The 27,735-nt window shown below is 47.3% G+C and overlaps 1 protein-coding gene across 8 annotated transcripts in view; it reads right to left on the minus strand.

Moving 5' to 3' along the window:
• MYO7A (myosin VIIA) overlaps positions 1–27,735 on the minus strand; it is a 109,433-nt gene that overhangs the window by 16,688 nt on the left and 65,010 nt on the right. For 4 of the 8 annotated variants that reach the window (XM_068930697.1, XM_068930694.1, XM_068930695.1 and 1 more), the window contains 16 exons: positions 24,120–24,257; positions 19,510–19,668; positions 19,060–19,152; positions 17,672–17,766; positions 16,273–16,357; positions 15,162–15,380; positions 14,879–14,986; positions 14,067–14,276; positions 13,311–13,514; positions 11,949–12,125; positions 10,092–10,181; positions 8,687–8,814; positions 7,218–7,344; positions 3,553–3,672; positions 2,633–2,806; positions 1,564–1,791 (listed from right to left, as the gene is read on the minus strand). In XM_068930697.1, coding sequence (XP_068786798.1) covers positions 1,564–1,791; positions 2,633–2,806; positions 3,553–3,672; positions 7,218–7,344; positions 8,687–8,814; positions 10,092–10,181; positions 11,949–12,125; positions 13,311–13,514; positions 14,067–14,276; positions 14,879–14,986; positions 15,162–15,380; positions 16,273–16,357; positions 17,672–17,766; positions 19,060–19,152; positions 19,510–19,668; positions 24,120–24,257 — 2,355 coding nt within the window. Of the gene's footprint in view, positions 1–1,563; positions 1,792–2,632; positions 2,807–3,552; positions 3,673–7,217; positions 7,345–8,686; positions 8,815–9,923; positions 10,182–11,948; positions 12,126–13,310; positions 13,515–14,066; positions 14,277–14,878; positions 14,987–15,161; positions 15,381–16,272; positions 16,358–17,671; positions 17,767–19,059; positions 19,153–19,509; positions 19,669–24,119; positions 24,258–27,735 lie in introns of all 8 variants that reach the window. The other 4 variants (XM_068930692.1, XM_068930690.1, XM_068930691.1 and 1 more) reach the window with 1 other exon arrangement.

Here is a 27,735-nt window from a genome sequence, read left to right on the forward strand (position 1 = left end):
TGGGGTGGGGACTCTTCCTTTCAGTAGAACTTCACTGGTGTTTTAGGCAATTCTAAAGCTCAGAAGATTAATCCTGTGCTGTCCAAAGTGATAGTTGCTATGAACAGTTCTTCAGTGGCTAGTAGGAGAGATTATAAACTCTTTCTCTGCTGCAGACATTCACTGAAAGGACTTAATAATTCCCCTGGGCTCTTACACCCTTTAGACTAACACAGTTAAACAACAGCATATCCTCAATGCAGGTAACACCTTATCTGGGCCATGACACCACATCTTTGTCCACGTTAGTAGAACAATCTGTTGCTGTCATTTGTTGGCAGTAGTGTTTATAGATGAACACTGTAAGCTAAGACTAAGCCATAATCTAGCACCATGTCAGCCTGTATAGTGTGTGAACATGTCTATCCTGGTCTTTCCTTGAAATTCAGTCTGCTTCTCATGCCTGCAGTCAGCAATGCGTAATTTTGCTATGGTAAACAGAGCTTAGCGGTAGCAGACCCTGGGCATTTCTGATACTTGAGAAGCTCAGCGATTGAAGCACCTCTGCATACTGCAGAACTTCACTTTGTAAAATGTCCTTTGGTCCATCAATGTTCCAAGCACTTTGAGGTGAAATAATAGAGCTACTGAGATGACAACAGTGTAGGGAGACCAGGAGCAAAAGAAGGGGAAAATAAGAGGAGGCAGAACTTCAGATAGGATACAAGAGCTGAAGCTAATGCAATAGAGATAAAAAAAGATGCTTTAGTTCTCACGGTACTTGATCTCTACTGGATCACAGGAGAACAACTAAGTGTTGGGGAAAAGGGATATCTTGGATTCAACTCCCGGATGATTTTGAAGACAGGCAAGACAAAATGTGGTGGACACTGACAGCGATTTGCATGTCTTTTGAGATGCTCATTTCAGTGACACTGGCATAATTCTGCTAGCTCTTAAAGACTCTAGGGGCTTAAATTTCTACTGCTAATGTCCCCTCATCATGTGTCTGTATTACTGAGAAAGCATCGCTCATGTCTAAACCCTAGCAGGATTCACAAAACAGGATCTTGTGCACTCCTCATCTTGTGAGCTTATTACTGCATGCCTGTAGACCCCAAATTGATGCTGATAGATGACGTGACCATTCACTCTCCCACCCGAAAGCCAACAGGGGAGAGTGCTCACACAGCACATGGGAGTCTCTGATCTCTCCCCAGGTGAGAGGATCTGACCCCGTAGTTCCCAGTTCCCAGGTGAATAACATAATCTTCAAGCTAGTAGGTGTTCGGTGAGGAAGCTTTCTTATCCCCTTTGAAGAAACCTACTTCACTATGCAGGAGATGATATACATTGGACCAGACCAGCAGGGCGTTTAGCTGGTAGTGAGGAAATGTTGGCTCACTCATCTTCAGTGGGAGGCAACTGCAAATTTCTTACAGGTTGAGCTTTGGCTCTTAATGAGGCAAGAACATCATTTGTTGTGAGGCCTATCTCAGCGAGGAGAACGGCACATTCCCACTGCAGCACTTCAGTGCTGCCCAGGAAAGGGCTGTAGGAAAGGTAGCTGTTGCGGACACCTACCTTGTCACATCGATACTCTCCAAACTTCACACCTCGGACGATCTGTTGGTAAATGAGATTCGTGGCCACATTGTCCTCACTCGGGTTGTGCCAAGGAGTGAAGATCTCCTTCCTGAAGAAGAGCCGCCAAGGTGCGTTGCGCTCCTGTGCTCCCTGTTCTTTGGCGTACTGCTCACATTGAGACACAGCATCCATCACATGGTCATTGCCACTCCCCAGTGAAGAGACCTAGTCAGGGCAGATGGTAAAATGGGGATTCATCTGACTTAATCTTGATATCTCTAGATAGAGCTATCTACATCTGAGCCACTCGTCTAGGCTTCTCTTATAACCAAAACAAATCAAAGTGTCTATTTACACTGACTAGCCAGCACAGTTGGGTAAGAGAAATGCCACTCCAGAGCTCCTAGAGCCATTCCATTTTGAGCCCCAGTTTCCCAGGCCAGAGTGAAAGGAGAAGATTAATGTGAATTATCAAAACCAAAGATCCAGTTATAAATTATTGTTTATTCATATAGTGCTTTGAAACACCCTGTTCCAAAGTCACAGACTTGGATCCAACCACGCTAAGCATCAAACAAACCCAGAACCGCCTGCCCTGAGTTACCACCTCTATCTTTTTCCTGTGGTCTGGCACAAGGCGCATAAGAGTTATTCCTTCTCTGAGTGAACTTCATTTGGAAATCAACTCAAATTAATTTGCCTAAGGTTAGGATCATAGAATTAGAGAATAAAGTAGGTTTGAAGGGACCTATGGAGGATTCTGGTATAATCCCCTGCTCAGAGCAGGTCCATCTTAGATCAGGTTGTTCAGTGCCTTGTCTTGTTAAGTCCTGAATATCTCCAAGGATGGAGATTTCACAGTCTCTCTGGGTCCCTATTCCAGTGTTCAGCGACCCTCATTGTGAAAATCTCAGCAGCATCTACGCTGTAGAAATGTTTCTTCCTGACCTTGAGGCTGCTGTTGCTCAGAGCGCAGGGTCGTTCTGCCCTCTGGAAAATATGTAGCAGCAAGGAGAATTTCCTCCCTCTTTTATAGGGATAGTCAGGAGTGTAATTCAAGACATACCTTGTCAAACAGTGCGATGTAAAGTGAAAACCCAAATCGGTCCTTCAGGCTGATTTTGTCAGCCAGAGAATTACAGAGCTCTTTAGCAGTTGTTGCAGAATCCGTCAAGAGAGTTTTTGTTGTCCCGTCCATAAATGTGACGGGCAGCATGATGGGTTTCTTGGACTTGGTTGCCTAATGGATGAAAGTCAAACTTTATAAAGTTCCTATAAATTTAAACCCTATCTAAATATATCTACTCTTCCCACCCCCAACAGTGGTAAACACTTTTCTAACTCCTGATCTCACTGACTAGCTACATTTCAATACTGCTGTAACATACTCCTCAACAAGATAATGCATAGTCGGCCAATGGAAGCACTTGGAAGTCCCAGGTTTTTTATTTAATGGATACAGTTATCAGAATGTCTAGCCTAGTGAATCCAAGCATGCCTGGGAATGCTCCTGGACACTGAAACACAACTCCCTGTGCTAGTAAACTAGCATAACAAACTATTAAATTTGGCATAAACTGGGCCTGTTCCACTACCACTGTCTCTGAACAAGTCCTGGGCAGCTGTGATGCCCCAGGGACCATTCCCAGCAGGTGGCTTGCCTGCAGCTACCTCTGCGTGGAAAACAGCTTCTTAGCATACATACGAGCTGCTCTGTGCCAGCTGGCCTCGATGCCCAAGAGCATCCTCAAGCACATTTAATTTACAAGCACTGATGTAGCCAAAGGGGATGACCTTCAGCACGCTCTGGAGCAAGGCCTGGATGCGTGAGGAATGCAATGTTTTAGAAATACCTGAAAACTTTTGAGAGAAATAGGCATTTTGTCATGCAACTTTCCGTTCTGACAGAGGTGGGGTTCCTATCATAGTAAAAGGCACAAACCCTGCACCCCATCCAGCTGGGAGTGGGGACGGAGGGGCTCATACCTGCAGTTCCAGCCAGCTGGGTGGCTGTGTCCTCGTCCCGTTGGCAAACGTCCTCCGCAGCCTCTCTTCGCAATAGGGAGCATAACCAGGAGGTCCTCCGTTGATAAAGTTCCTTAAATACTGTTTGCAGTAGGGAATGCATTGGTTAGACCATCAGCTGTAGAGGCCAAACATTTTCAAGGGTTCAAAAAAAAACAAAAAGCAATGATTTATTGGAGAAAAGCCTTGCTGGGATAGTTAAAGGCAGTGATACTACTCAAGACTCCGGATGTTTTTAAACCACATTGGGGAAGCTGGCAGAGATGACGATAGACTGTACACTTGCCTTGTTTTTATACTGTACGTTAATGGCCTCGGTGGAGATAAGATATCAGCTAGACTGGTTGAAGCCAGTGCAACTGCCTTTATGTTTCTGTTACCGCTGCCATTAATTTCAGTGTTTGCATTTTAAAGACAAGCCATATAAAATTTTACTGAGCGTAAGCCAAAAAGACGGGTGCAAATGAAAAAGACCTACAAGTAATGATCAGGGGGAACTGTAAGCAAATACCACTCGCAGAATATTTAGCTACCAATATAAAAGGTATTTTAAAACTACATTAAATAGATGTTTCTTTCCTTAGATTTTAAAGTGCATTTTAAAAGATCCTAAACCAGAATTTGAAGCACTTCATCATATTGCTAAAAATACAAGCACGTTATTGCAAAGAAAACAAAATTCAGTAACTTCTCCAACATGACGGATACACTGAAAAATATTTCGGAAATATCTTGGCCAAACATCTCTAAAATGTAGCTAAGACTACTAGGTCTATAACATACATCTTCCAGAGAAGTGCCAGAGATGGACAGACAGCTCTCTGAATGATAACATATAGCTGTTCTACCAATAACGGTCGCCTTGCTCTGTAACATTGATACTCCACAAGTAACACGGGTAGATAGACCAATTTCTCCGTCAATCATAACTTGTAGAGCTACTCTTAAAGAACAAGGTGCTACAGGCAGCTTATGTGGAAGGCAGCCAACGCCAGTGACTGCAAACAATTAACACTGTGTAAAAGTGTAGCTTTAATTAACCTGCTAATAATGACTTACATAGTTACATATTGTTCATGTTTCTCCCGTTAGGTTGCCTTTGTGACTGAATCTTCCCAGCAAGGTCCATTGTTATATAAAAGGAAGGTACAAAGAATGGGAGCGCTAATGTGCCTTGACCCCTGCTTAGCATATGATTTACTAAAGCTTTCTAGCTTACACAGGAGCCAAGGTGTGTCCTTCATATTGGGAAGCAGCCATATGGAAAACATATGCAAGACTGCCTCACTATCAGCTAAACCCTTCTTGAAAGGTTCATTTCTGTCTAACTGACTTTTTCCACGGTTGTGGAACGACTTCCTCCAGGCACAACAGTTTCTTGAAATTCCTAGTCTCTTTCTCAGGAACATTTCTGCTACGAAAGTTAGATCCTGATAGAGGCTTCATGCAGAAAGTAATCAGACATCTGATACAACGCTCACTGTCCACTTTCACCATGGGGAAGAGCACAGGACAGAAATGCTAAGAAATATTTACCCTTTGATTTTCTTATGTGTTTTTCTGTCTGTTAAAGTGGTGGCGGATAGTCATTGCTAAATGAGCAGTCAGGGCATCAGTTGGAAAAGACGGGAGATTACCATAACGTTTGCTGGCTAACTGGCTAATAATCAACATGGGGCTATCTTTCATTCAACTGTAGATACAGCATGGTTAAAGTAAAAGTCTGTAAACCCATGGTAAATCAGATGTTGGCTGATTGTGAACATCTGAAAACATGGCATTAATAGGTTAAGAATAGGGGAGTGAGGTCTAGCACTGACATGGAGTTTTGTGTCTCAGCCCAGAACAGGCTGGAATAGGTGGCCTGGATTAATGTAGCTTCAAAACAGAAGTGTTCGTTGAAGTCCAGCAAACTCTGACTAGTCCTCTGCATTTCACAAAACAAAAAAGTTAAACTGTATTTGAATGTAGCGGATGGAGGCAGGATCAATGTTTCACTGGGAGAATCTCAAAACACCCTGACTGACATCGTAAGCTGGCAGGTGTCAACGACGTCCCCATGGATAACTACAGTGACTTCGGAGGAGCTCTGAGAGCGCCCAAGTCGCTGCCCACATGCTGCTCTTTGGAGAGCAACTGCAGTGTGGGTTGCTGCAAGGGGTGCCAGCACTCAAACCCAAGCAGCCTCTGCTCAAGGGCAGTCACCAGAGTTGCCCGTGGGGGACACAGAAACTGCTTTGGAAGGAGATTCAGGGAGGACTCTGGCTTATGGTCTCAGAATTGCCCTCTGGAGGAGCCCATCTCTTTCCATGTACTATAAAGAGAAGATGGGTATCTGAAATTAGGTGGTGTGAATGCCTCCTTTTCCCTACAGCCTTCAGGTGTTAAAGGTTGACCTACTGCCCAAGATTGGGGGGGGGGGGGGGGACCTACCGCCCCACAGAAAGTTTTGGGAGTATTGTCACATATTTCAGCATGGATCTGAACTTAGGGCAGAGGTACATGTTCAAATCTTCAGATTATTCATAAATTATTTCCGAGAAGTGTTACACTTTCCTAAAATAAGCCTCCACTATTAAAGACATCTCCACACTCTCTCCTGTAACATACTTTCTCATATCTCATTTCCAAAGATAATTTAATTTTCCACTACTTTGCCAGTGATTATCCGCCTTACTATATTTCCTACTGACAGGGCCTGGGGACGAAGGAAGAATTTCTCTTCTTGGTTTCAGCTCTCTGAGTACTAAGAACCAACTACCTGATCTGATATCTATGGAAATTAATAGAAGACCTTGATCTCCAGGTGGCTTGGGAGCAGGTCCAAGCTGCAGCAGTCTAACAAAAATCTGAGAGGGACAAAGGAAGTCTTGTCATGTCAAGACAAAGCAAAGACACAGTATTGAGCCTGCTGCCCTGAGCCAGCAAAATGGGATTGACTTGAGTAGTCAGGTGGGTATTAACCAGACTCTAGATGTGTAACTCATTTGGAAGACAGACTGTTCAAATCTAGGCAAAAAAACCCATGGATTTTGCTCAAGGGAAAAAAAAAAAAGCTTTGTGGAAAGCAACTATACAAGCACACTTCCAGGTAATTGAAACCCTCTTTTTCTACGTGCAATGTCTTAAGTTAGATTTATAACTAGCTGTGTAGTACCGCTCCATGCCAAATTGCCAAATTTAGTAGAATATATGCCTGAAATCATATGAGCAAATGCAGCAGGTGCTTGAACGAATGCACAGTTTTATATCTGTGTGGAAACTAGTCTTCCAAGTGACAGGGAAAGAGAGAAAAAATAGAGGCCATTCCGGATGTGCATAACCCACTTGTAGCTTCCTGCAACCACATTTGCTATCAGAAATCACTTAAACACACTTTGTTCATCTTCATAAATCTACAATACAGGAGGCTTCATCTGAATTTGTTGTCTAATTGTCCTAATCAGCACTTGTGTTACATTCGCACTTCTCTTTCCAATTAGGGCCTTTATGTTACTGTAATTCCTAACAAAGGCAAAAAACAGGATTCCTTCCACTGTGAAACGCACGAGAAAAGCTGGTCCCAGGCTTGCAAAAGGAAATGTACCAGTGGATAACTCATGAGATGAATGTCATCTGCAACTTACCTTCACAAACTTCTCAGAAGGAGCAAAACATCCTACGCAGAGGGACATCAGGATCCAGCCCCTGGCGTGGCTGCTTTTGGAAGGGTTCTGAGTCAGCTGCTTGCAGATTTGGCAATAGATTTCATCCCTGCAACAGGAATCAGAAAACACTTAGTGCTCGTGGGGTGTTGCTCTTCAGAGTGAATGAACATAACGCCAGGCCCCATCTGCATGAGACAGTTAAAAATCCGTTTTGGAATAACAAGGTTATTAATGTAACTGCCCTAACAATGATCACTCTGGTCATTACTTTGTTTCTAAAAATGCCACCCATCACCAAGCCTATCACTTCGCCTGAGTGATGCTTTTCTCTGTGCTTCAGCTGGGATTTTACATAGCTGACCGACAGTGCTTAGAGGAAGAGAAAAGACAGTCTCGCAGTGCGGGCTGCTGAACGTCACCTCTGGAAGACGGAGTCTATGCTGGCTTCTTACAAGGGCTTCCCTGTGATACCAAGCCAGTCTGCTAAACTAACCTTTACAGAGGGCCACCATCTGGGAGAGCTTCATTTCCCAGCTGTTCCTGTTGGGGCCCCTGAACTTGTTTTGCAGAAGCGTTGGGAACTAGCAGCTCCAGTGGAGGTCAAAGCTTGTCCAGCTCTTACATATAAGCAAGCAAGTACTCTGATTGATAGGTAATATTCACAGGTATCTCAGTTTGGGAATTAATGTCTACTTCTAGCTTTTACCATGCAAACTTCAGGACAACAGTACCTCCTCATCTACGTGGGAGGCAGCAAAGACTAGTTAGCCAACCTGTTAACATTGACAAAGACCCTGTGAAAGCTCACAAGGACACTAGCAGGTCCATTCTCACAGCAGACTTTGTGTGCCCTGCAGAAAAGTAAGGCTAAGGGTTTCATGATGAACTGCGAAGAAGAAACCAGAGAAGCTTGTCATCAGATGGGGATGCCTGTTCTCTTTGCACGCGGATAGGCATGAAAAAGAGTGTGAGATCACATAAATAAGACTATATTATAACACGCACATATAAATGTGCTAACTCAAAGGTGAGCAGTCAGACTGAATCTGGTACTTGCTAATTTTTGAATGCTTGATTGATTTAGCAACTGTAACGAGCTTGAATTTCTCGTTAGTGATCCATTAAAAATATTTACACAAGTAAAAGAGATCTAAATGGCTAAATGGAAAACAACAAGCAGCAAACAGCAAAAGCAAACTTTAAAAAAACAGCTCAGCACTAACGCTTTCAGAAACCTTTGAGTCCCCCTCCAGGGGCTCTCAGCCAGACCTGAAATGGACACTAAGGAATATGATGCAGCCTGACCCATATCAGACAACACAACTAGAAGAACGGCATAACACGAGCTTTTTTTCAGCTGCACACACCAGCAAAATCATTTGGACAATAGTTTAATGAACAAGGAATGAAAAGAATGGCATGTTTATGCGTTTGTCCTGATTTCTAACCTTAATGCTGGTCTGAGGATGCCATTACCAATAATGAAATGGAGCTTCTCCAGGTTGGAGGTGGGCCGGTCTTCGAGCATGCTGTTACCCTGGAGCGTGGACTCACCATCATGAAGTCTCTTTGTCACCTGCCAACCAGAAACAATGCTCTCTTTCAGTATAACTAGTTACTGTGTTCCCCCACCCCCATCCCACATGTGTGCTGCTCCCCCAGGAAGACTCCTCTGCCAGCCAGGAAAGGTCTTGGAAGGACTCTAGCACTTCAAGCTAGTACTTTACAAGTGATGGAGGTGTTACTTTTTGGCTTTAATCACATACAGGTGAAGATGAAGATGGCTCTGCCTATTTTTACTCTCACCTGCCTGGTCTCTTTTTAGCTTTTCTACAACAGCACCCTTGTATTGCAGCTCTGAGCAAGACCTACAGCTGGGAAAGGATCACCAAGGATCATTGGAATAACTCTGGCTTATTGCCAAGGAGGGTTTGGCCCTTTAACCCAGTCATATTAAAAAATCTTTAAAATGCTAACAAAAAAGACCCCCTCCCCATGCTAGTGATGCAGCGAAAAGCACGTAAGCATGGTGCTGTTTGTGACAACAGGGATGGCATTCATCCACCTACCAGCTCTCTGTCTCAGCTAGTCACATTGGCCTTAGAGCCACTGGAGAGAGAGAGGTATTTCTAGAGTGTGTCTAGACCCACTAGTATAAGATGACTTGGACCCTATTTCTCCCCACTGACTCTAGAGGGAATAAGGGTGACCATCTCAGATTTTTACACACTTAAGTAGCAATAGCCTGGTGAGATGGTGTGTGCTCTGGAAGTGGACAAGGCAGTGTGTAAGAGAAGACTGAATCCATGTCTTTCCATTTCTCTTATTCCCTCCCAAAAGGCTAATTGCTCCTCACTCTTTCAGGATGGGATTTTCAAAAGCTCTCAGCCTTGGGCTAAGGGATCCCATGAGGAATTTTGCCAGTGGCACTGGATGGGAGCAGAGGCAGAGCCTGGGCAAGTGCTTTTGGACACCCCACCTCTGCTACCTATGCCACAGAGGAGGACAGGAAGCTAAAAGCGGGGGTAACATTCAGACCATCACAGAGTGGTGAGAGGTATCGGCAGCTGTATGGGGGGGCTGTGAAAGGCGGGGGGCGGGAAGGTGCTGGATGGATGGAGAACAGGAGCCGAGAGGAGGCCAGCGCGAGGTGCAGAATGACTCAAGGAGACACGGGAAGCCAACCTTTCCCCTTAAACACTCCTTAAATCTTTCAGGCAGAGAGACAGGTAGCGCCAAACCCAGAGGAGGGCTGGTTCTATGTTGTCTAGGGAAAAGCAGAAGAGAGTCAGAGAGGGCTGCAGACAATCCAACGGCACTTGTGCTGCCAGGCGGCCAAGCGTCTCCTCTCACCTCCTCCGTCAGTTTGGATTTCTTCTTGAGTGTTAAGGAGACCAGTTTGTGCCGCACACTATTCTTCTTGTGCCCGTCAATGTGAGTACTCTGCAAAGCAAGAGGCGTGTAGTGAAATGCAGTGAAGCGCAGAGCCCTGCCCAGTAGCTGGTCTCCCTGCCTCACTGAGGCTTCTGGAAAAGGCAGTGGATCCTGGGCACAGAAGGAGATATTGGTGGGAACAAAAAGGCTGGACCCACATTCCTGTGCCCTGTGATAACCCAGGTCTGGCCTTGCATTTTGCATCTGGCTACTATTCAGTAAGCCTCCCGTAGATCAAAACTACACATCGGGGAAGTCTGAAAAAAGGCCAAGTTTTGCTGAGTAAGCGGCTGAATCCTAGCAAAACTATGTCCATCCTGTTCTGCTGTAACCCCTATACAGCAAATAAATGAGCAGGATCACTCTCCGAGGTGAGCCATTTGCACAGCAGGTTTGCGCGCTGGAAGTCATCTAGCCAGGGATTCATGGGCGGGCATAGTTCCCCTTTAGGGTTTCATCATCATTAGTCTCAGCTCTGTGCTCTGTCGCATCTCCCAGAAGTATACATCTGATGTGGGACAGACCCAGGCACTGATTACATATCATAAAGGATGCAATAAGGAGTTCCTGTTGACTTCTCTGCTTTCATACCAACTTTATGATCGCTGTGGGATTTAGATGGCATGGACAATCACTTAATCACTTCTCTTTTTAACCCAGATAACCTCTGAATATTTTAACAGCTTTGAAATGACTGTGATTTTTCAACCAGAGCAGATCAGCACTCTCAGTCCTGCAGCTCTGATGTTTTATAGCCAGTATAAATCCAAGTCAGTACTATAAATCTGGATTTGTATACGATCAGACTGAGGGTCCTCAGCTAGCTTGATGATGTTGTGCACTCTGCAGAGCAGATGCAACCACAGACACAAACGACTGCTGAAATTTCCTTCTCTTTTGTACTGCCTCAACTGGACAAAATATGCCTTTCAGTTATAATCAAAAAGAAATGATAGGAAGAAAGAAAGGAAATTAAATCCTGGTGTATATTTTTACAGAATGAGAATCCAGATGAGGTTACTTTCCTTCCCAAGTAAATGAAAGTACTAAATGATGTCACTGTCTCTAGAAAACTAGGACATTTGTCAATTTACATCTGCCAGTGACACAGGGGCTTGTCCAAATGATACAACGGAAAACTTATTGTAAATGCAGCAGCACCGCATAGAAAAATCCCAACAGCAGGCAATATCTTTCCCTGTTGTATAAGGCTTAAAATTAAAGATTAAAGATGAAAATGTATCAATTAGCGCTGCAGACAATGTTTTATCTAGAGCAATGCCTTATCTGGGAGGTGTCCTAAGATGAAGTCCTCCAATGACATCCCAGAATGCACTGAGGATGTAATAGGGATTTTTTTTTTTCTGATTTCCACAGCTTAATCCCCCAGTAACTCTTTACTTCCTGCTCCAAGATTAAGGGCACATTTTTAATTTTGTCTCCTCTGACCCATGGCAGATCGAAACGAAATCCTCAAATGAGAGGCTGACGACACAAGACGTTGCGCTCCCCCCATGTGTTTCTACCCTATGGAGAGGAGAGAGAGCAGAGCCCCATGACAGATGCCTGGGCACTTCCCTTACTTCGGTTATCTCTGTGAGGAACAAGAGACAGGAGCAATACCTGACGCGGAGGCAGTTCTCCCCTCGTAGCATAAACACAGATCCAATCGATAAGCTGATCAACTATAGCAAACCCCATACGTAGTTTCTCTGCAGACACATTTCAACATCCACCACCTAATAATATCGACTCTTTCACAACGGTAGCAATTACCTCTCCTTCTCCCTGCAGAGCCTGCAGTTCTTTTTTATAGGTCTTTTTCCCAAGAGTTTCATAGATCTTGGTCATCACTGGTATTTTCTCGCCACCATCACTCATGGCTGTATGATATTTAGGCTCAGGGAGGTCTCCCATGAAACGGAGGATAGTGATCCATACGGCGAGTGCTGCCTATTTGAAAGGAAAGTTTAATCTCATTAGCTCTCAGCAGGGTAGTGGATGCTGAAGCCATGCTGAATCCATCAGGAACAGGGTCTTTAAAAGAGTGTAAAACAACCTGTCACTTGGATATGAGTGAAAAGTTATGTGAGCTGGACCAGTGTAAAATACACAATGGACTTCTCAACAGTCAGATGCAAAGCAAGAAATGAGGCTAAGAGAGGAAGAGCCTTAAAAATGGTTAATGAATATCAAGAGTTGCCTTTTCCCCTTGTAGAAATGAGCATCACAAAGAAGTGATAGTCATTGCCTAGTCATTGAATAGGGATGTGACTGGAGAGATGAACAGTGTGATAGCGACAGAGCAGGTAAGAGGAACAGCAGGGTCCTAGGAGAGTATGGGTACAATTCTGCCACCCCGTTCCAAAGCCAAGGAGACACTTGCACAGAGCCTATTCTCGAGAGCATCGACCATCCGTGACCCTGCCCCGGCCACGTGGCTGCGCTTCAGCAGCATGCCTTGATTGCCAGTGTGGTCTTCCTGTACATCTTCAGGAGAGAAAACACTTTCCTGCATCGCAGACAGCCATTTTGCCTGTGGCATACACCCCATCTGCGTGAGCAGAAGCCAGGTAGGCTGGTGGCTGGGACCACCAGAATCAGGCTCTGTGTTCACGCTGTCATGAGTGTGTTTGTGCACCCCACCTTTGGGGGGTTTGCTTCTTGGCTAGGAGATGACACTCTTATAGAGAGGTCGTGACTGACAGCACGTGTGCTCCTAGCCAGCTGCAAAGGAGAACCACTGTGAGGGCAAGATGATGGACAGATGTTCATTACAGCTGTGCAGGTTCAATGTAGTTCTGCTCTTCAAGTGCCAGTTATAGGACAAGTGTTCCTCCTCTGTTAACTCTGCTCTGTCCACTCCTTGAGCCCCAGAACACTTCATTAATCGTCTTAACACAAATATCAGGGTACAGAGGTGGACTCACCACTACGTCCCTCTAATGATGGTTGTCTTTTTATCAGTGCAGAAAACACGCTGGTGGGAGAGTGTCTACTGACACCGCTGCGCTCTCCATTGAGCTCTGAGAACACCAGTATAACCCAGAGGCAAATTCGTGCCCTTTGGGTGAAGGGCTCCCTAGATGCACTCCAACCCACCCCACCCTGCTCAGGGGCTGTCATCCCCTGCCTTACCAACTGGTCTCCTTCATCTTCATGGTACAGGAGAGGCTGCTTGAGAGGCCGGCGGATGTAGGTGTGTGTCGTTGTGCCCTGGAAATACGTGGCGGCAAACTTGGCAAATTTGTACTCTGAGAGATCTTCTTCCTCTTCCTCAGGGAGGGGCAATGCTGCATCAAGGTCCTCTTCCTCCAGCTCCTTCTGGGCTCGCTCGAGATCCTGGCAGGGAAGGAAATATCAGATGTGCTGCATGGCTTTGGATACTGCACTACCCCCTCCCCTCGGGCCTGACTTTTCCGCCTGCCTGATTTCAGTCCTGAAGGAGGCAATGCTGTGAAAGACAATTCTGGAGCTGTGGCAAGGCTGGAGTCCCAAGGGTCATGCCTGTGCCCAGCAAAGGTCCCCAGGGCAGAAGGGGATGCTTTGAGCATGGCCCCACTCCCAGCACAGGGGAAGCAGGAGTTGGGCTAGATGTTGTGAACCACGATAAACCACTAGGGAACAGGTTTCAAAGACTACAGGGCCTCAGTGTTTATACAGTAATGCTGCTCCCCTCTGCACGACAGCCCCAAAGACAGACTGCCTGTCTGTCCCTGTCTGCAGCAAGGCAAACCTCTGAGAGTGCCCAGGGCCTTTTGACTGTGTGGAAGAGACCGGGCTGGCAAAAAGCCTTCGGAGCCCCCTTTTCAGATTGTGCCCCTCTGCCCTGATTCATCAATGTGTTGCTAATGCTTTTCATGTGGTTGCCAGGCCCCTGTATTTCTCCGGTACCTCAAAGCCATTTGGTGCCTGTCCTTCCTGGCCAGGCAGAGAGGAGGTTGTCCCTAGGAATCCAAACATTTTGTCCACCATATCCGAGTCGTTCACGGGCTCGTTGCGAGCTTTCTCCATTTTTTCTAACAGCTCTTTCTTCCGACGAGCTTCCTCCTTTTCCTTTACTTCCCTCTCTGCATCTTCCCGGGCCAGCTGGGCCAGACGTACCTAGAAGAGGACAGTTGCAATGACTAAACTACTCCCAAAGAACTGGCACTAAATTCTGCAGGATCTGGCTTAAGAAAGGCAGACTGGCCAGTACTTGGGGCATTATCCTAGCAGCATGACTTGGAGCAAATCAGTAACATGTCTATGTCTCAGTTTCCTAATCGCAGAAGGACAGAGCAACAGCATTCCCTCCCTCCTTATTGCCTGTTTAAGGTATCTGGTCTAATCACAGAGACCATCTCTGACCCTTTTTTTGTTTTTTGTATAACAAGCATGTATGTGTGCGCACACACGCGTGCACACACACAAACACACACATACACACATCTACACAGTGTCCCAGTTCCCCTTTCAGCCTTCATACAGTAGCAAAAGCAAATGAATAGTAAACATCATCTCTGGCATTCTTGTGCAGCAGGTCAGAAATTCTGGAGCAGCTTCAGTCTAGTTAGAGCACAGAGGGCTTTAATGAATTAAACACAAATAGCTCAAGCAGGGCAGAAATCCCTTAGATATTTTCGGCATTTCCTCCTCAAAGGAGTAGCATCAGGCCCTGAAAAACAGAGAGACAGAGACCCAGAAATAAGGCAGTCACAGCATACTTGATGTTTCTTTTCTGCTTCCTCTTTGGCTTTCTTGGCACTCATCTCTTTTCGGAGTCGTTCCTCTTCCGCCAGCCGAAGTTTCTCTGCTTCCAGGCGTCGATGATACTGGGAAATAAACGCAAGAGCTTTTCTAAAAAAGACATCTACTGCTTTTTGTAATTCTTTTGTGCTCCTTAAATACCAATCTCATGATCACATGACACCAAAACACATGGGGTTGTTTATTTCCCCTCTCCCTGCCTCCGTTTCCCACAACCAACCTCTCCTCCGTGGTACTTACTTCCCCCCGAAGGCGCTTGTACAGCCTTCGGGCAATCATGCCCCGGGCGTACGCCTGGATGGTCAGGACAGCCCAGAGGCGGTGGCGGAAAGCCCTACGGACGAGGTAGCCCCGGCACCGGGCCTGAAACTCGATGATCCGCCTGCGGGCCATGTGGTACTGCTTGTGGAGTTTGCGGGATCGGTAGAGGGCCTGCAGTCTCAGGAAGCCGATCCGCATCTGCAAAAGGGAGCAGGATGAAACCACTTCGCTGCCTGGGGACTCGCCCACCCTAAGCAGATTTCCCTCCTTAATCTCCTGCTTGCACGGCTGTAATAAGAGCAGCTGAAATCAGCCGCCACCAGGACGAGCTTTTGGGAGGGAGGTTCTCCAAGAGGGTGGAGAAATGGAGGGCTCTGGCTGTTGCACTAATTAAAAGCCCAGGAAGGATAAAGGGTGATTCTTTCCCACCGAGTCCTAGAATTTCTCCCCTTGAGAGGCTTCGAAAGGACAAGTTCCTCACATCAGGACAGCCACAAGCCTTGAGGGCCATAGAGGTCCAACATCTCCCATGGGCTCCCCTGCTAAGCCCTGCTCCTGCAGATTTCCTGCCTCATTGCTGAGGCTCTGTATCATGGAAGCAGGTAGCATCCTGACCAGCCTGGAAATGGCTATTCTCATCATGTTGCAGGCTCAGGGGACAACACTGGGACTGTTCGGGCTGCAGTTGCTTCTGTGACCAGCATACTTCCCTGTACCAGATGACTGCTGTTGAGTCAGATCCAGCAAGCACAGGGAGAGAAGAGGGCCACGGATTGGGCTGAGGCCAAGAGAAAGCCATGACTGTGGATGTGGTCAGGCCTGCAGGTGGATAGGGCCTGCTTCTAGAAGAAGCTACCCTTTCTGTAGCCAGGCCCAATGTTGCTCCTGAGTTTTCAGTCCCCTCAGAACTGGGGAAAGACCTTTAAAATCCCAAGTGACCATTCCTTGGTAAGCTGGTGAAGGCCAACCCTAATCCCTCCACAACACAGTGGGGTAAAATGAACTGGAAAGAGCCAGGAAACCCTTATTTAGGTACCTATCTGAATGGCATAGGAAAGCAGAGAGTGTGAGGAAGCACCCCAGTACTTACAGCACCGTAGTTCTTCCTGCAGTTATGTCCACGCCAGTATCTCTGAATCATCAGGACTGAATTTCTCACTTTCAGGAAATTGGACCTAGAAAGGCATTTTAATCACTTGTCTCTGCAGTTGGCCATGAGTTATTACCTCCTGGACCTCATTCTTTAGAGATTTGAAACTGAGCAACTGGATGGAGTAAACACTGCATCTTTTGCCTGATAGTGTCTCCTCCCCCAGCTCTCCTTGCCTTTACAAGGAGGTATGTAGGGGCTTTCTCTGGGGTCTCCACCAGCTGATCCTGTCAGCTTGTGGGAATGGGCGAAAGAGTCCAATAAAGGGCAGCAGGAGATGCTGGGAACAGTCCTCTCCTTCCTCCCTTTGCTGCCTCCTCTCTGATTTCAAATGTCCTGGGCTGCCTGCTCTCCCTTTTTCATTCCCAGTTGCCTGAAAACAGATTCAATCTGATCCAAACGAATCTACGGTGAGGGAACAGACTGCCAGTGGTGGTGGGAGCTGAGTGCAGGACACTCTCTGTGGTGAAGACCAGAGGAGATAACAACTCACTTGCTGGCAGCAAAGCGGTGCCCAGTTCAAGAGCAGGCCACAGCAACGCCACCCCACTACCCTGGTCTGCCCCCTTGCCCACCTTGGCCTGGCCTGAGCCTGTGCTTGGACACCTTAGAGGCACTGGGAGGATTTGGAGGTCTCTCCAGAGTTTCTGTGGGAAGGCAAGGAGGCTTCTCAGCACCTGAGTTATTTGGCGTATGCCTTTCCCGCAAAGCCCAAGGCCTGACCTGAATCACAGCCACGGTACAGGCAATCGTAGAGCAGAAAACCCCAAGGACTGCCCCTCTTCTGTAGGCAAAGTTCTCCTCATCCTCCACAACTGTGGCAAGAGCTTCCCATGGGTTACCTGTCCTCCTCTCAAGGCTGTAGTGACTGGTTCACAAAGGGAACAGTCCTGGGGTTTGGGAGAGCAAAGTTACTGCACGCTGTTAGTCCCAGGAGAGGCCCATTGGCCCTCTTGAGTCTTGCAGGGATCCACACAGACTGCAAGGTTAGCATTGTCTTCAGCAGGGCCTGAGTCCCAACTACCACACTGGCACAACAAAAATCAGCTCTCTTGAAGGCAATGCTGAATGGGGACAGAAGATGCTCTTCTGTTTTTGTGCATTTTTGGGACAGATAATGCCATTTTCCTTTGGGACTGCAGCATCTCCAATACTTGCTTTACCTGAGTGCCACCAGGCCAGGGCTTCCCCTCTCCCCAGCGAGAGAAAGGCATGAGCAGCTACCACAACCAGCTGCAGGCATGGCGGGTCAGCCAAGCACCAAAGGAGTGATGCATCCCCAAGAAGCTGCTTGCTGGCTGAAGCAACCCCCACGGCCCACTCCCCAGCTGACACTAACCTGTCTTTAAACCCACGGACCACCTTCTGGATGAGGATGACTTTGTCCGTGATGGCTTTGTCCCTCTCAATCTCCAGCAGCATATCGTGGTGGTCCTGAGGGAGGAAACGACACAGCGCCTGTGCTTGAAGCTCCCTGCCCATGAGCGAAGGGGCAGGAGGGGTGGTATGAGGCCCTTCTCCGGGGAAGCTTCCTAGTCAAACCTCTTGGGACATTTTACATCCCAGGCACTACCTCACCTGCTCACTGGGAACACTAACACAAATCCCACTGTTTCTATTCCTGAATAAATCAGTACGCCCAGAAGCTGCATGTGCAGCACTTCATAGTCCGAAAGCAAACAAATTACATTGCCTTTCCACGCAGAGCTCCCTGCTAGTGCTGTGAGCCACAGGAGCAACGCCAGGGAACGCTGGTGAGATTTGGGAACAAACTCCTGGCTGCTTGGCTGCTGTCACTCCCTCCAGCCAAGACCACAACATCTCTGTACCCTAAGGACACAGTGGCTCCCTCTTACACTGAATTTTCTTGCTCTGTGGCTTTTAGATGCATCAGCCTAAACTTTCTTTTGATTCCTTCCGTGCAGTTTGCAACACCAGTTTCTTTCCTGACTGCTGCGTGCTGAGCCCTGCCACTCAACAGAGGCAACTCCACACATTTCCTGCTTTGCTTGACCTCACGTTGCCCTTCAGGGCCTCCTGGTTTCTCCATTTCCTGCTCTGACAGCTGCGAGATCTTGATAACATGCTCTGGAAAGAGCGACTAGTGGGAACAACTTCTAGGAAAGAGATGGGGGTGTTTGCACTGGTGATGGGGTAGGGATTATATTTTGAATAAATGGTCAGGATTTACAGCTGAGAACTTGCTAGAGAGAAGCCTCTGCTTTTACACTAGTTGCGAGCCAATTCAGCCTTGTCACCCAGAAGCAATACAAGAGCAGGGATGTAAGGAAAGATGAGTGCAAACGGACAGAGCTGTTCTCATTTCATGGAGCTGCAGGGGACTTCTGCAACGTGGGGCTGCCCTGTATTAGCTGAACAGAAGCAAAGAGGGAAGCTGTAGGTGCCTCTTGAATTGTGCAAGGACATACAGAACGTAAAAAGTGAGTATGCTGTGATCTCAGTCCCTCTTTTTGCAGGACATCCCTCCTGTGGCCAAGCCTTTTGGGTGAAGGGAGATGAGCAGCCACAGCACTGCCCAGGAGGGAAAAGGCCGTGTGCCGTACGTGACTATTTCTGGGTCCCTATGAGTGTGTGCATGCCTCTATGCTGGCAGAGTGTCAGGATTTCCTCCTATCTGGGTTACCGTGCAGGGTGGAAAAGGGATTGTAGGAGACCTCTTTCCAACAAGGGTCCTAGACTACGGGCAGGACCTGGTGAGCCCTGTACCTTCAGGAATATCTTCGTCTTGCCAATCTGCCAGTCATCATCCTTCCCGAGCACTGCTTCTGCAATGCGCTGGCATGTCCCACGCAGGTCGCCCTGGCAGGAAGGGGATGAGAGTCAGGAGGTACAGGCCTCACCCATAACTCCCCACCCCTGCCAGGGGGGACACGTTCTGGTCTCACCCCCGGCTATTGAGATTCCCCAAGCTTTACTCTCACTGAGTTTAAGTTGAGTGAGAGGGACAGGCTGAACACAATCCCTTGGTGCTCTGCTCCTTGTCCTTGCCAGCCCTGAAACCCTCCTCCCCCTGTTTTGTGTGAAAACCTCAGAGCACCTCTGTAACATCTGAAGATCAAGCATTGCATGATTGCTTCTGGAGAGAGCGCGCTCCCTGTAGAAATCTCTGGAGAGGCCAGTCAAGAGCAATAGTTTTCCGTGGAAGAAAACACTCACCTGCTTGTATGCTGGCTTCACCCCGGGCATGAGCACCCGGTACCTGTCCACAAACTCCACAAAAGTGTAGCGGATGGGATAGCCAGCCCGGCGGATCCGGATCGTCTCCATCATCCCTGAGTATCTCAGCTGACGGACACACAGCTCCCGGTCAAACAGCTGGGGAGGGAGACGTTGCAGAGGACACAGTGGTTTGATTACACATCTCGCTGACTGCTTCCTGGCCCTACCACTCAGCCTGGACTGGCCATAAGAAAGTGCAGAGTCTGAATCTGTGTAGGGGAACGAAGTCAGGCGTTCACCCAAAACCTTCATTCGGTGGCCCCAAGGCCAGAGGAGCCTTGGCTGTCACAGGCCTGATCCTAGGAACTGCTGAGTGCATTTGCCTCATTCTCTTTCTTTAATTCCCACTTGCAAAGTTGGATGTGCCCTACAACTTCTACAAAGGACTGAGAGGAGAACGAGAGATGCAACAGTGAACAACACCACCTTGGAAAAACGGGCAGTAATGCTTCATTCATGGGGATCAAACCATACACTCACTCTGGTGATGACCACCCACGTTCATTAACTTCTGACTGCAGCGCAGCGCCGAGCTTTGCCAGCGTGATCACAGCACCTCAGTGCAGGCAGGGCAGTACCATTTTGCAGGTAGAGAAAGCAGAGGAGCAGATCAGGGAAGGCTCAGACACTCAGAGGCACTTTTAGGGTGCCTACATCCATTGATCTCAGGGTAGGTGACAGCTCAAAGTGCCACGCAGAAGTGCACAGAAGTGTGCAGTCTTGGACATGCCAAGCCCCAGGCTAAGCCTGTTATCTTTAGGCCACCCTTTACCCAGAAAGACTTCTGAGGAACTGAAAATGAACAGGTCAGACCTGAGACCAACTAAGGGGTTTGGGAAGGTACAAGTCTCAGACCAATGTCTGTGGCTGCTCCTGACAAGCAGTAGATGCTTTCAAGGCCTTATGGCAGCCTTCGCTAGTAAACCTGGCCTGTATCCTTCTGTTTCGGGCCCACCAGGGTGGGTAATGAATAGTACTTCTGTTAGACGTGCAGATGAGCTGAAGCAGAGTGGGGTTCAGGAAAATCCCTGCTGTTAGCTCAGTGCATCAGTGCCTAGAAGAGGACCCCAGGAGCACCCTCGTGTAGCCTGATTTGCTGGGAGCATCAGCAACATGTTCGACCCAAGTGTAAAATAAATGCGTGCGTGTGCGAATTAACAGAGAAATGGGGACATGCTCCAGCTACCCTGGCTATTGCAGGCTGGCATTGCAGACATGCCCTGCTCTCTTCCGTAATCTTAGAGAAGATTTGTCAAAGCTGTAGTCTCCTCTACTTCCAGGAGGGAGCAGTGACCTTGGGTGCGGTTCAGTTAAGAAGGAGGCAGGTGAGATGTGGGACGTTCCTGTGCTCTGCTCTGTCTGTGGGCTCAGAAAAGCCCCGGCTGTGCTGGGAACAGGCATGGTGTGGTGCTGGCACAGCTCACAAAGTCTGGTCAGTAAACCCAGCCCAGGCCAAAGGGTTACTGATAGGGTAGTGTTCATCTACCCTCCTTTCAGCTGTCTAAAAGATGGCATCTGCATGCTAATTATTTAGGACCCTCTGAAGTGAGAGGGGAGAGATGAGTACGTTATCCCCTGCATCTCAGAGGCATCTCTTGGGACAGGCGGATCTACCCTCTGGATGCACTCATCTCCCCTGCTCTGGAGGGAGCTTTTTTGACTAGCTTGTAGCAGTTACTTAACTTTAAAAGGGTTGGAGTGACGTGAGACAAATACTTTTCCCAGGATAAGACAGAACGGATGAGTGAGAAGGCGGCAGAAAGTAACATCATCCCGTTTTGTTCTCAACTTGTCCCTATCTAATGTGAGTTTTGGGGACTGGGGGCAAGATAAGTGCAGAGGCTGAGTGTTGGGTGCCCTTTGTCTTCTTCCGTGAAGCAAAAGGGCTGAATCTACCTGCAGGTGTACTGAAAGGCCTGATGTGGCTTTAGCATTACTTGACATGCTCTCTCATTCATGGTGTGTGGGGAGATTGAGATATACTTGAAAGGAAGCAAAACATTTCCCGATTAAATAAAGTAAGAATTATCTGTTCTACAAGAGTCCATATCCCAGAGCGTATAGTGCTTTTGTTACCAAATACAGCACCCTTAGTAGCATTTCTGCTCAATATAGAGAGGGATCTGGTGGAGCACTGAAGCCTCGGCAATTTGCAGAGTTCAGTTAAATGGACATTAAGCAGAAAGGTGTACCTTTGCTACCTGTGCTACACAGACTGCTGGTATATGTTGACAGTCTTGTCTTTCTCTGCATGGTTTGTTACTTAATTAACTCCATCCATTTCTTTCAGATAACCAGAACGACAGAGCAATACTCAGAAAACACAGTGTGGGAAGATGTACAGACCCAGAGACCTCAGGCCAGCATCCCAATGTGAACAATATATTTTTTTTTTTACTCCAAAGCACATTTTGGAAGGAAGTAAAAGTTTTCAAATAACATAAAACAACGAGCAGCCGGGACTTTCCACTGACCTTTCACTTCCCACTATCCCATTTCCTATCACTATCGGTACACTTTCCTTCACAGCCTGGGACAGAAAATGAACTCCCAGAAAATGTTCTCTTTTGCAATCCCCCAGTGCAGCTCTATGTCTTGTTATCTGGGATTTTTTTTCCTTTGTATTATCAAACCAGGGCCAAAAATAAACATTCCCTTTTTAGCAAGAAATCACATTTCATATCTTACAGCGCTACAGTCCCAGATTCAGTGTTAATTCATCCACTCATGCATTTTATGCAGAGATTAATTTCTTTTTGTCTGATTCTTTCAAGCATTTAGCTACATTTATGTCCCGCTGAAAGTCTTGTAGGCAAATAGGGTGAGCAGAGACTTCTGGCTTAGAGCTTGCAAGAGCTGGTCAAATATAGCCTTGTTACATAGGATGCAAATTGCCTGACTGGGTCCCAGACATCCAGGCACACAAGCCGCTTAAAGCCTGGGCATCGGGAATAATTTGTTAACCTTAGTTCAAGATGTACATCTATTTCTCAACATCCCCAATTTCTAAAACGAGGCTTTGGTTTGGATTCAGTTCAGATGATAACCTGATAATGTCAGATCAAACATATGGCTACATATTAACCCAAAGCATTCCATTAACTTGCCATTAAGTACCTTTTTTGCCCTCACCACAAACAGGATAAAAGCTCAGAGGGAGCCACCAGACTTTTTGCTCCTCCCTATATTTTTTTCCCTAAACAGCAAAAATAAATTTCAAACGAACAGTGCATGTACATTAAAGCTCTAAAATTTGGTATTTTATAGTTTTTACACTCAGTTGAGTTGTGCTAATGGACACTAACTTTAAATGCAGGTCTAGCTATGGATAGATCACTCACCGCCAATCTGAGGTACAAAAGCACCAATCGTGGGCAAAGTGATTCATAGCTACAAGTAGCTGAACTTCTTATCCAGTAAAACTGCTCATTAAAAGTATTATTATTATTAGCAGTGGTAAGCAGCTAACAGTGTTTGCTAATGATACCAGGGTCCAGTCCTGCAAGCTGCTGACGGTGGGATCAGGGTGTTTAAAACCCATTTTATTATCCTGCTTTCATTGCAAAAACTCTTGAGTAACCTCCATGAGCACCATGTGTCAGGGAGATTTACAACCATCTCCTTTCCTTTCATTTGCTCTTTAAAGTTTGTCCCCAGAGTTTTCATTGCTTTCGAAGCAAACACAATAAAAGTGGCACTTTTACTTGACTGTCAATTATTTTTAAGTTTCTGAGTATTTTCTTTTTCTTAAGGCTGCTAGAACATCCTGCTCAGCATAACTGTGTGTTTACCAGTACTCTAAAGGATGTGGAGGCATTGGTTATTGGCTCTTCATTCAATTAAGATAATAAATGTTGTAACGGTCCTCTCTGTCACAGCTTAGTTTCCCTCTCCCTGGGAACCACAGCCAAATAATTCCTCTTACCTTTCCTCTGTGTTATTTAATCTTGTTTTTTTCCCTCAGCTTTTAAAACTGTACTTCTGCGATTTGTGCAAAAAAAGTAGCTGAAAGGCTCTAATAGGGGTGAAACCAAGTGATATCCTCTGAAACCATGGAGCATTTTGTAGAAAACACGTGAAAAAGGGGGACTATTTCTAGAGAACATTAAACCCTGCAACATGACCGAAAACAGAGTCACATCTGAGCCCCTACAGCTCAATCTAAGTCACTAGGAGGGAGGCCCCTATCCTCTATAGAAATTCAGAGGTGTTTCCTATACGAGAAAGGGCTGCAGAGTGAATTCTTCAAGGTCAACCTTGGAAAGAAAGTCAAGGGGCTGGACCTCCCTCTGCAAAATATTCTGGGGCGCTGTGGGGTGGCAAAGAAAACACCCAGCTCTGCTAACTCCTCTTTGGTGAGCTTCGGTGCCTCTGTGGCTTGCAGGAAAGACCATGGGTTGGTTTTCTAAGCAGCCAGGGTCCATTCTAGCTCCACCAACATCTCAAAGAGTTTTAGCTTCAGCACATGCCGGACATGTGAAATGGCCGAGCGACCCTGTAGCCAAGCCCATACAAGAACCAGCGAGAGAAAGAAGAGTAGGACTTACCATGGGCTTCTTGTACTCATTGGGCTTGATGCAGCGGACGAAAAAGGGCTGGCACACGCTGAGAGTCCTCATCAGCAGCTCCAGGGACCGCTTGAACTGGCTGCTGAGCGTCGGCGAGCGCTTCCTCGTCTCCGCTCCCTGGAAAAACGACAGCGGAGCGGGCTCAGGAAATGAAAGGATAACAGCCCCTTTCCTCTCCGGCCGTGTCCCTGGGAACCTCCCGCAGCAGCCGGTGGGTGGAGGGGAGGAGCGGGGGCTCGCAGCTGCGGGTGGAGGGGGACCGGGGTGGCCACAAAGGGGCAGGGGAGAGCAGGATCAGCAAATGGCCCCACACCAACAAATGGCCCCGGAGGGTGCGGGGAGAGGAGAGGCCTTGGCTGCGAGGCTCCTGGATTTGGCCCCGCTGCTCCGCTTGCAATGGCCAGATTCTGTCAACCTGCTCCCAACACCTCTAGTGAGGGAGATAAAGTGCAGGGAGGGAGCAGACCCTGATGTCACCTGCTTCTGGCGAGGAAATCTGTGTTCCTCCTTACTGAGACAGGCAGGGAAGCATTATACGGGTGCCATATTTTTTAATTTCTCCTGCTCAAGCCTCTGTGTGTTACTGGCAATCCCTACCACCCTGCACAGAGCCATTAGGGATATTTGCCTGTGAAAGCAAACCATCTCTTTCAGGCCTTCAAAAATCTCTGTACAGTGACTCAGAGCATGCATTCACTCATGGATGCTCCTTGGATACTCCCTCATGTTGGGCCCAGCCTCTACCGCTCCCCGGGGTATTGTATCAGCCTTGAGAGGCCCAAGTAGGTCGATAGATAAGCCAGGGGCACGTTCGCTGCAGTATGACCCTGGAACAGCTCCAGAAGGTGCTGGTAAGGTCTACTTGCTTTCCCCAGACTGTACTAAAAGGATTTAAACTGGGGAAGATTTCAGTCGTGTTTGGAAAAGAGTATTAACTAGACCAAAGGGGAGGGTATTCAGGGGGAATCAGGATGATTTGGAGTATTTTGCCTGTTCTAACTGCTTTGGTTCAACTAAAAATCAGGCCTAGAGTTTTGGTCAAGTGTTTCTTAGGCACAGTGAAGAGGTTCCTCTTCAATAGCCACGTCTCCCTTCCCTGTGAGAACCTTGTAGACCAGCTCCAAACAGAAAGAAGCCCCAGGCTTGCTTTATGAATCAGTGACTGTGACCTGAGCTCAGTTAATGACCTGAAATGACCTGTCCGTCACCTCGGACACAGTGATGCTGTGTGTCTTGGTATTCAGGGAGCCTTTGCGGTGTGGCAGGCACCGCTGGTGGGTTGAAAGAGAAGTTGGGCAACAGGCTGCAACTCTCTCCAAACTGAAAATAGGACACAATGTGACATGACATGACAGCTAAGGATTTCCCAAAGAGAGGATTTCCAGCAGGCTTTTAATGCAGATTTCCCCCTCATTTCCTGTTCTTTGCAGGTGGTCAAGCCATGCATGGAGTCGCAGAGTCCCCATTTTCACTGGCCGTACTGCTATGTTTGGCTGAGTGGTGAGTTTCATTTCTACTTTCATTGTCAAAATCTGTACGTGCTCTTCAACATATAGCACTAGCAACTTGTGGTTAACATCTGCACCCCCTCCACCCCAAATATAAGGAACTTGCACAGTTCAGGTTGGGTATTACGATAAGACAAAGCCAGTCAACACGAACACAAAGTCGTCATGGAATTCCAACAAGGCAAGTGAGCAGAGGAAACCCAGCTCATGCACACACCACAAAAACCTGACTACTCATCCTCGAGAGCTTGGAGAGCTAGCAGTGATCTCTCCTAGCAAACCTCTCTTGAAGGACAAACTACTAACACTTTTAATGGAATTAATGGATGTAGCTGTTAACCAGCAGAGTGCTGTAGAGTCAGGTGCTTGTATCTTGTTTGCAGATTTGATGAGGAATAGGCAGGGTCAGCAAGTATCTGAGCATGGATAGCTTTGATCAATGTTGTCTTACTGCTTTGCTAATTACATGCAAATGGTCACCTCTACGTGATGTAAAAGGATGGCCACAGTGAGAGGGGATAGAAGCAGGGACAGATGCAGGAACAAGGCTGGAAGCAACTGCCTGTTTGTCAAGTTTGACAACTTGGTCTTGGCTGGGAAAGGTTGTTGTTCAGCCACGGTGGTGGGAAGGGCCTGGTGCAAGACCTTGTACCAGCGCCTCCTCTAAGGGAATGCATGCACTGTTTGCTCCCAGGCAGCAGATCCTGCCTCTCTAGCTTGCTAATTCCTTGTAGTTCTTCCTTATATTCATTCATCCAGCCTCTGGTAAAAGGCATGGGTGCAATCTCCATCGAATCAGCAGAGCAGTCTGGGCTCATCCTGTCCAGGGGAAGAGCTCCAGACCACACCACCCCATTCGTTCATGTGCTCCTTGGGCCTGGCATTGGCGCACGGACCCCTCAAGGCTGGGGAGACGCTAACGGGACTTTCAGCTACACAGTGAAGCCTCAGGCAAGGGTTTTGCTTTGGCCTTCTCCTGCATTAACAAGTTAATGCCCCTGAACTCAATGTTTTCTCCTGCCTCACGTCAGCACCAGTGTGAGAATCACACCTCCTCCCTTTAAGTCCAACAAAATGGTCAAAAAAAGGAGTGGAATAGCCTGCTAGCTCAGCCTAGTGAGGCACTGGAAAACACAGGCTTTACTGCAGAGGAGGAGCTTTTTAAGCTCAGAACGGTCACAGTCCCCACAGCCTGAAGGAGAAAGAGCTGAACAGGCACTGCTTTTCTCCTGGATAGACATGTCTTAGCTGTCAAACTCTGAGACTGCAACATCTTTGGGACAAAGACTATCTCTTTGCCTGTGTTTGTACAGAGCCTCGCACAGGAGAGGATGAGATATGTGTGCCATGTGGAAGGACTAGCAGGATTCACAGGTGCCTAATGAGCTGTAACCTGGACTGGGGCACCGAATTCTCGCTCAGCCTGTGTGCAACTTAAAAGGGAAAAAAAAAAAGAACAAGAAAAAACTAAAAGGAAGAGAAATATATGATTTACAGAGAAGCACCCTCTCAGAAGAGAAGTTCAGAAAGATGTGCCAGCCAGCACGTCATTCAGGCATCCTCCAATGCCACTTCCCTCTGCCACCTGAAGCCAGCCTGCTTCTAGAGGCCCAGAGACGTGTGTGGCTGTTTGCAATAACATAAGGACAAAAGTCAAGGCAGAATATCATCAGCAGGGCACAAGACAGACATTTCCCCAGCCCTGGGTGCCTGAGCTCCCCAGTGGTACAACTGGAGCTCTGAGCATCAATGAGAAGACACAAAATCTATAGGGATCTATGCAGACTCCTTCCCTCGTTGTTCTAGACAATACTAGGTACTTATCACATGTCCATGGCCAAGAAAGCGATAACTAGGGCAGCCTGTCTGCTCCCTGTGCAGTCAGTGGACAAAGGTGTACACAAAGCTGTGTTGAATTGGATGGTCTTAATACAGACTCAAAGCTCCAGCAAGGGCAAACACTGGATTTTTTTTTCTTATGTAACATTCAAACCAGTCCCAAGTGAACAGCAGCTAAGAGAAAGGCAAGTGCAAAGAGAAGTGCTGCTGAGCTAGAGATGGCAGGCATGTTCCTGCTGTCCCTCTAC

Source organism: Struthio camelus, chromosome 1 (genome assembly GCF_040807025.1).
Source record: "Struthio camelus isolate bStrCam1 chromosome 1, bStrCam1.hap1, whole genome shotgun sequence".
Classification (NCBI taxonomy): domain Eukaryota; kingdom Metazoa; phylum Chordata; class Aves; order Struthioniformes; family Struthionidae; genus Struthio; species Struthio camelus.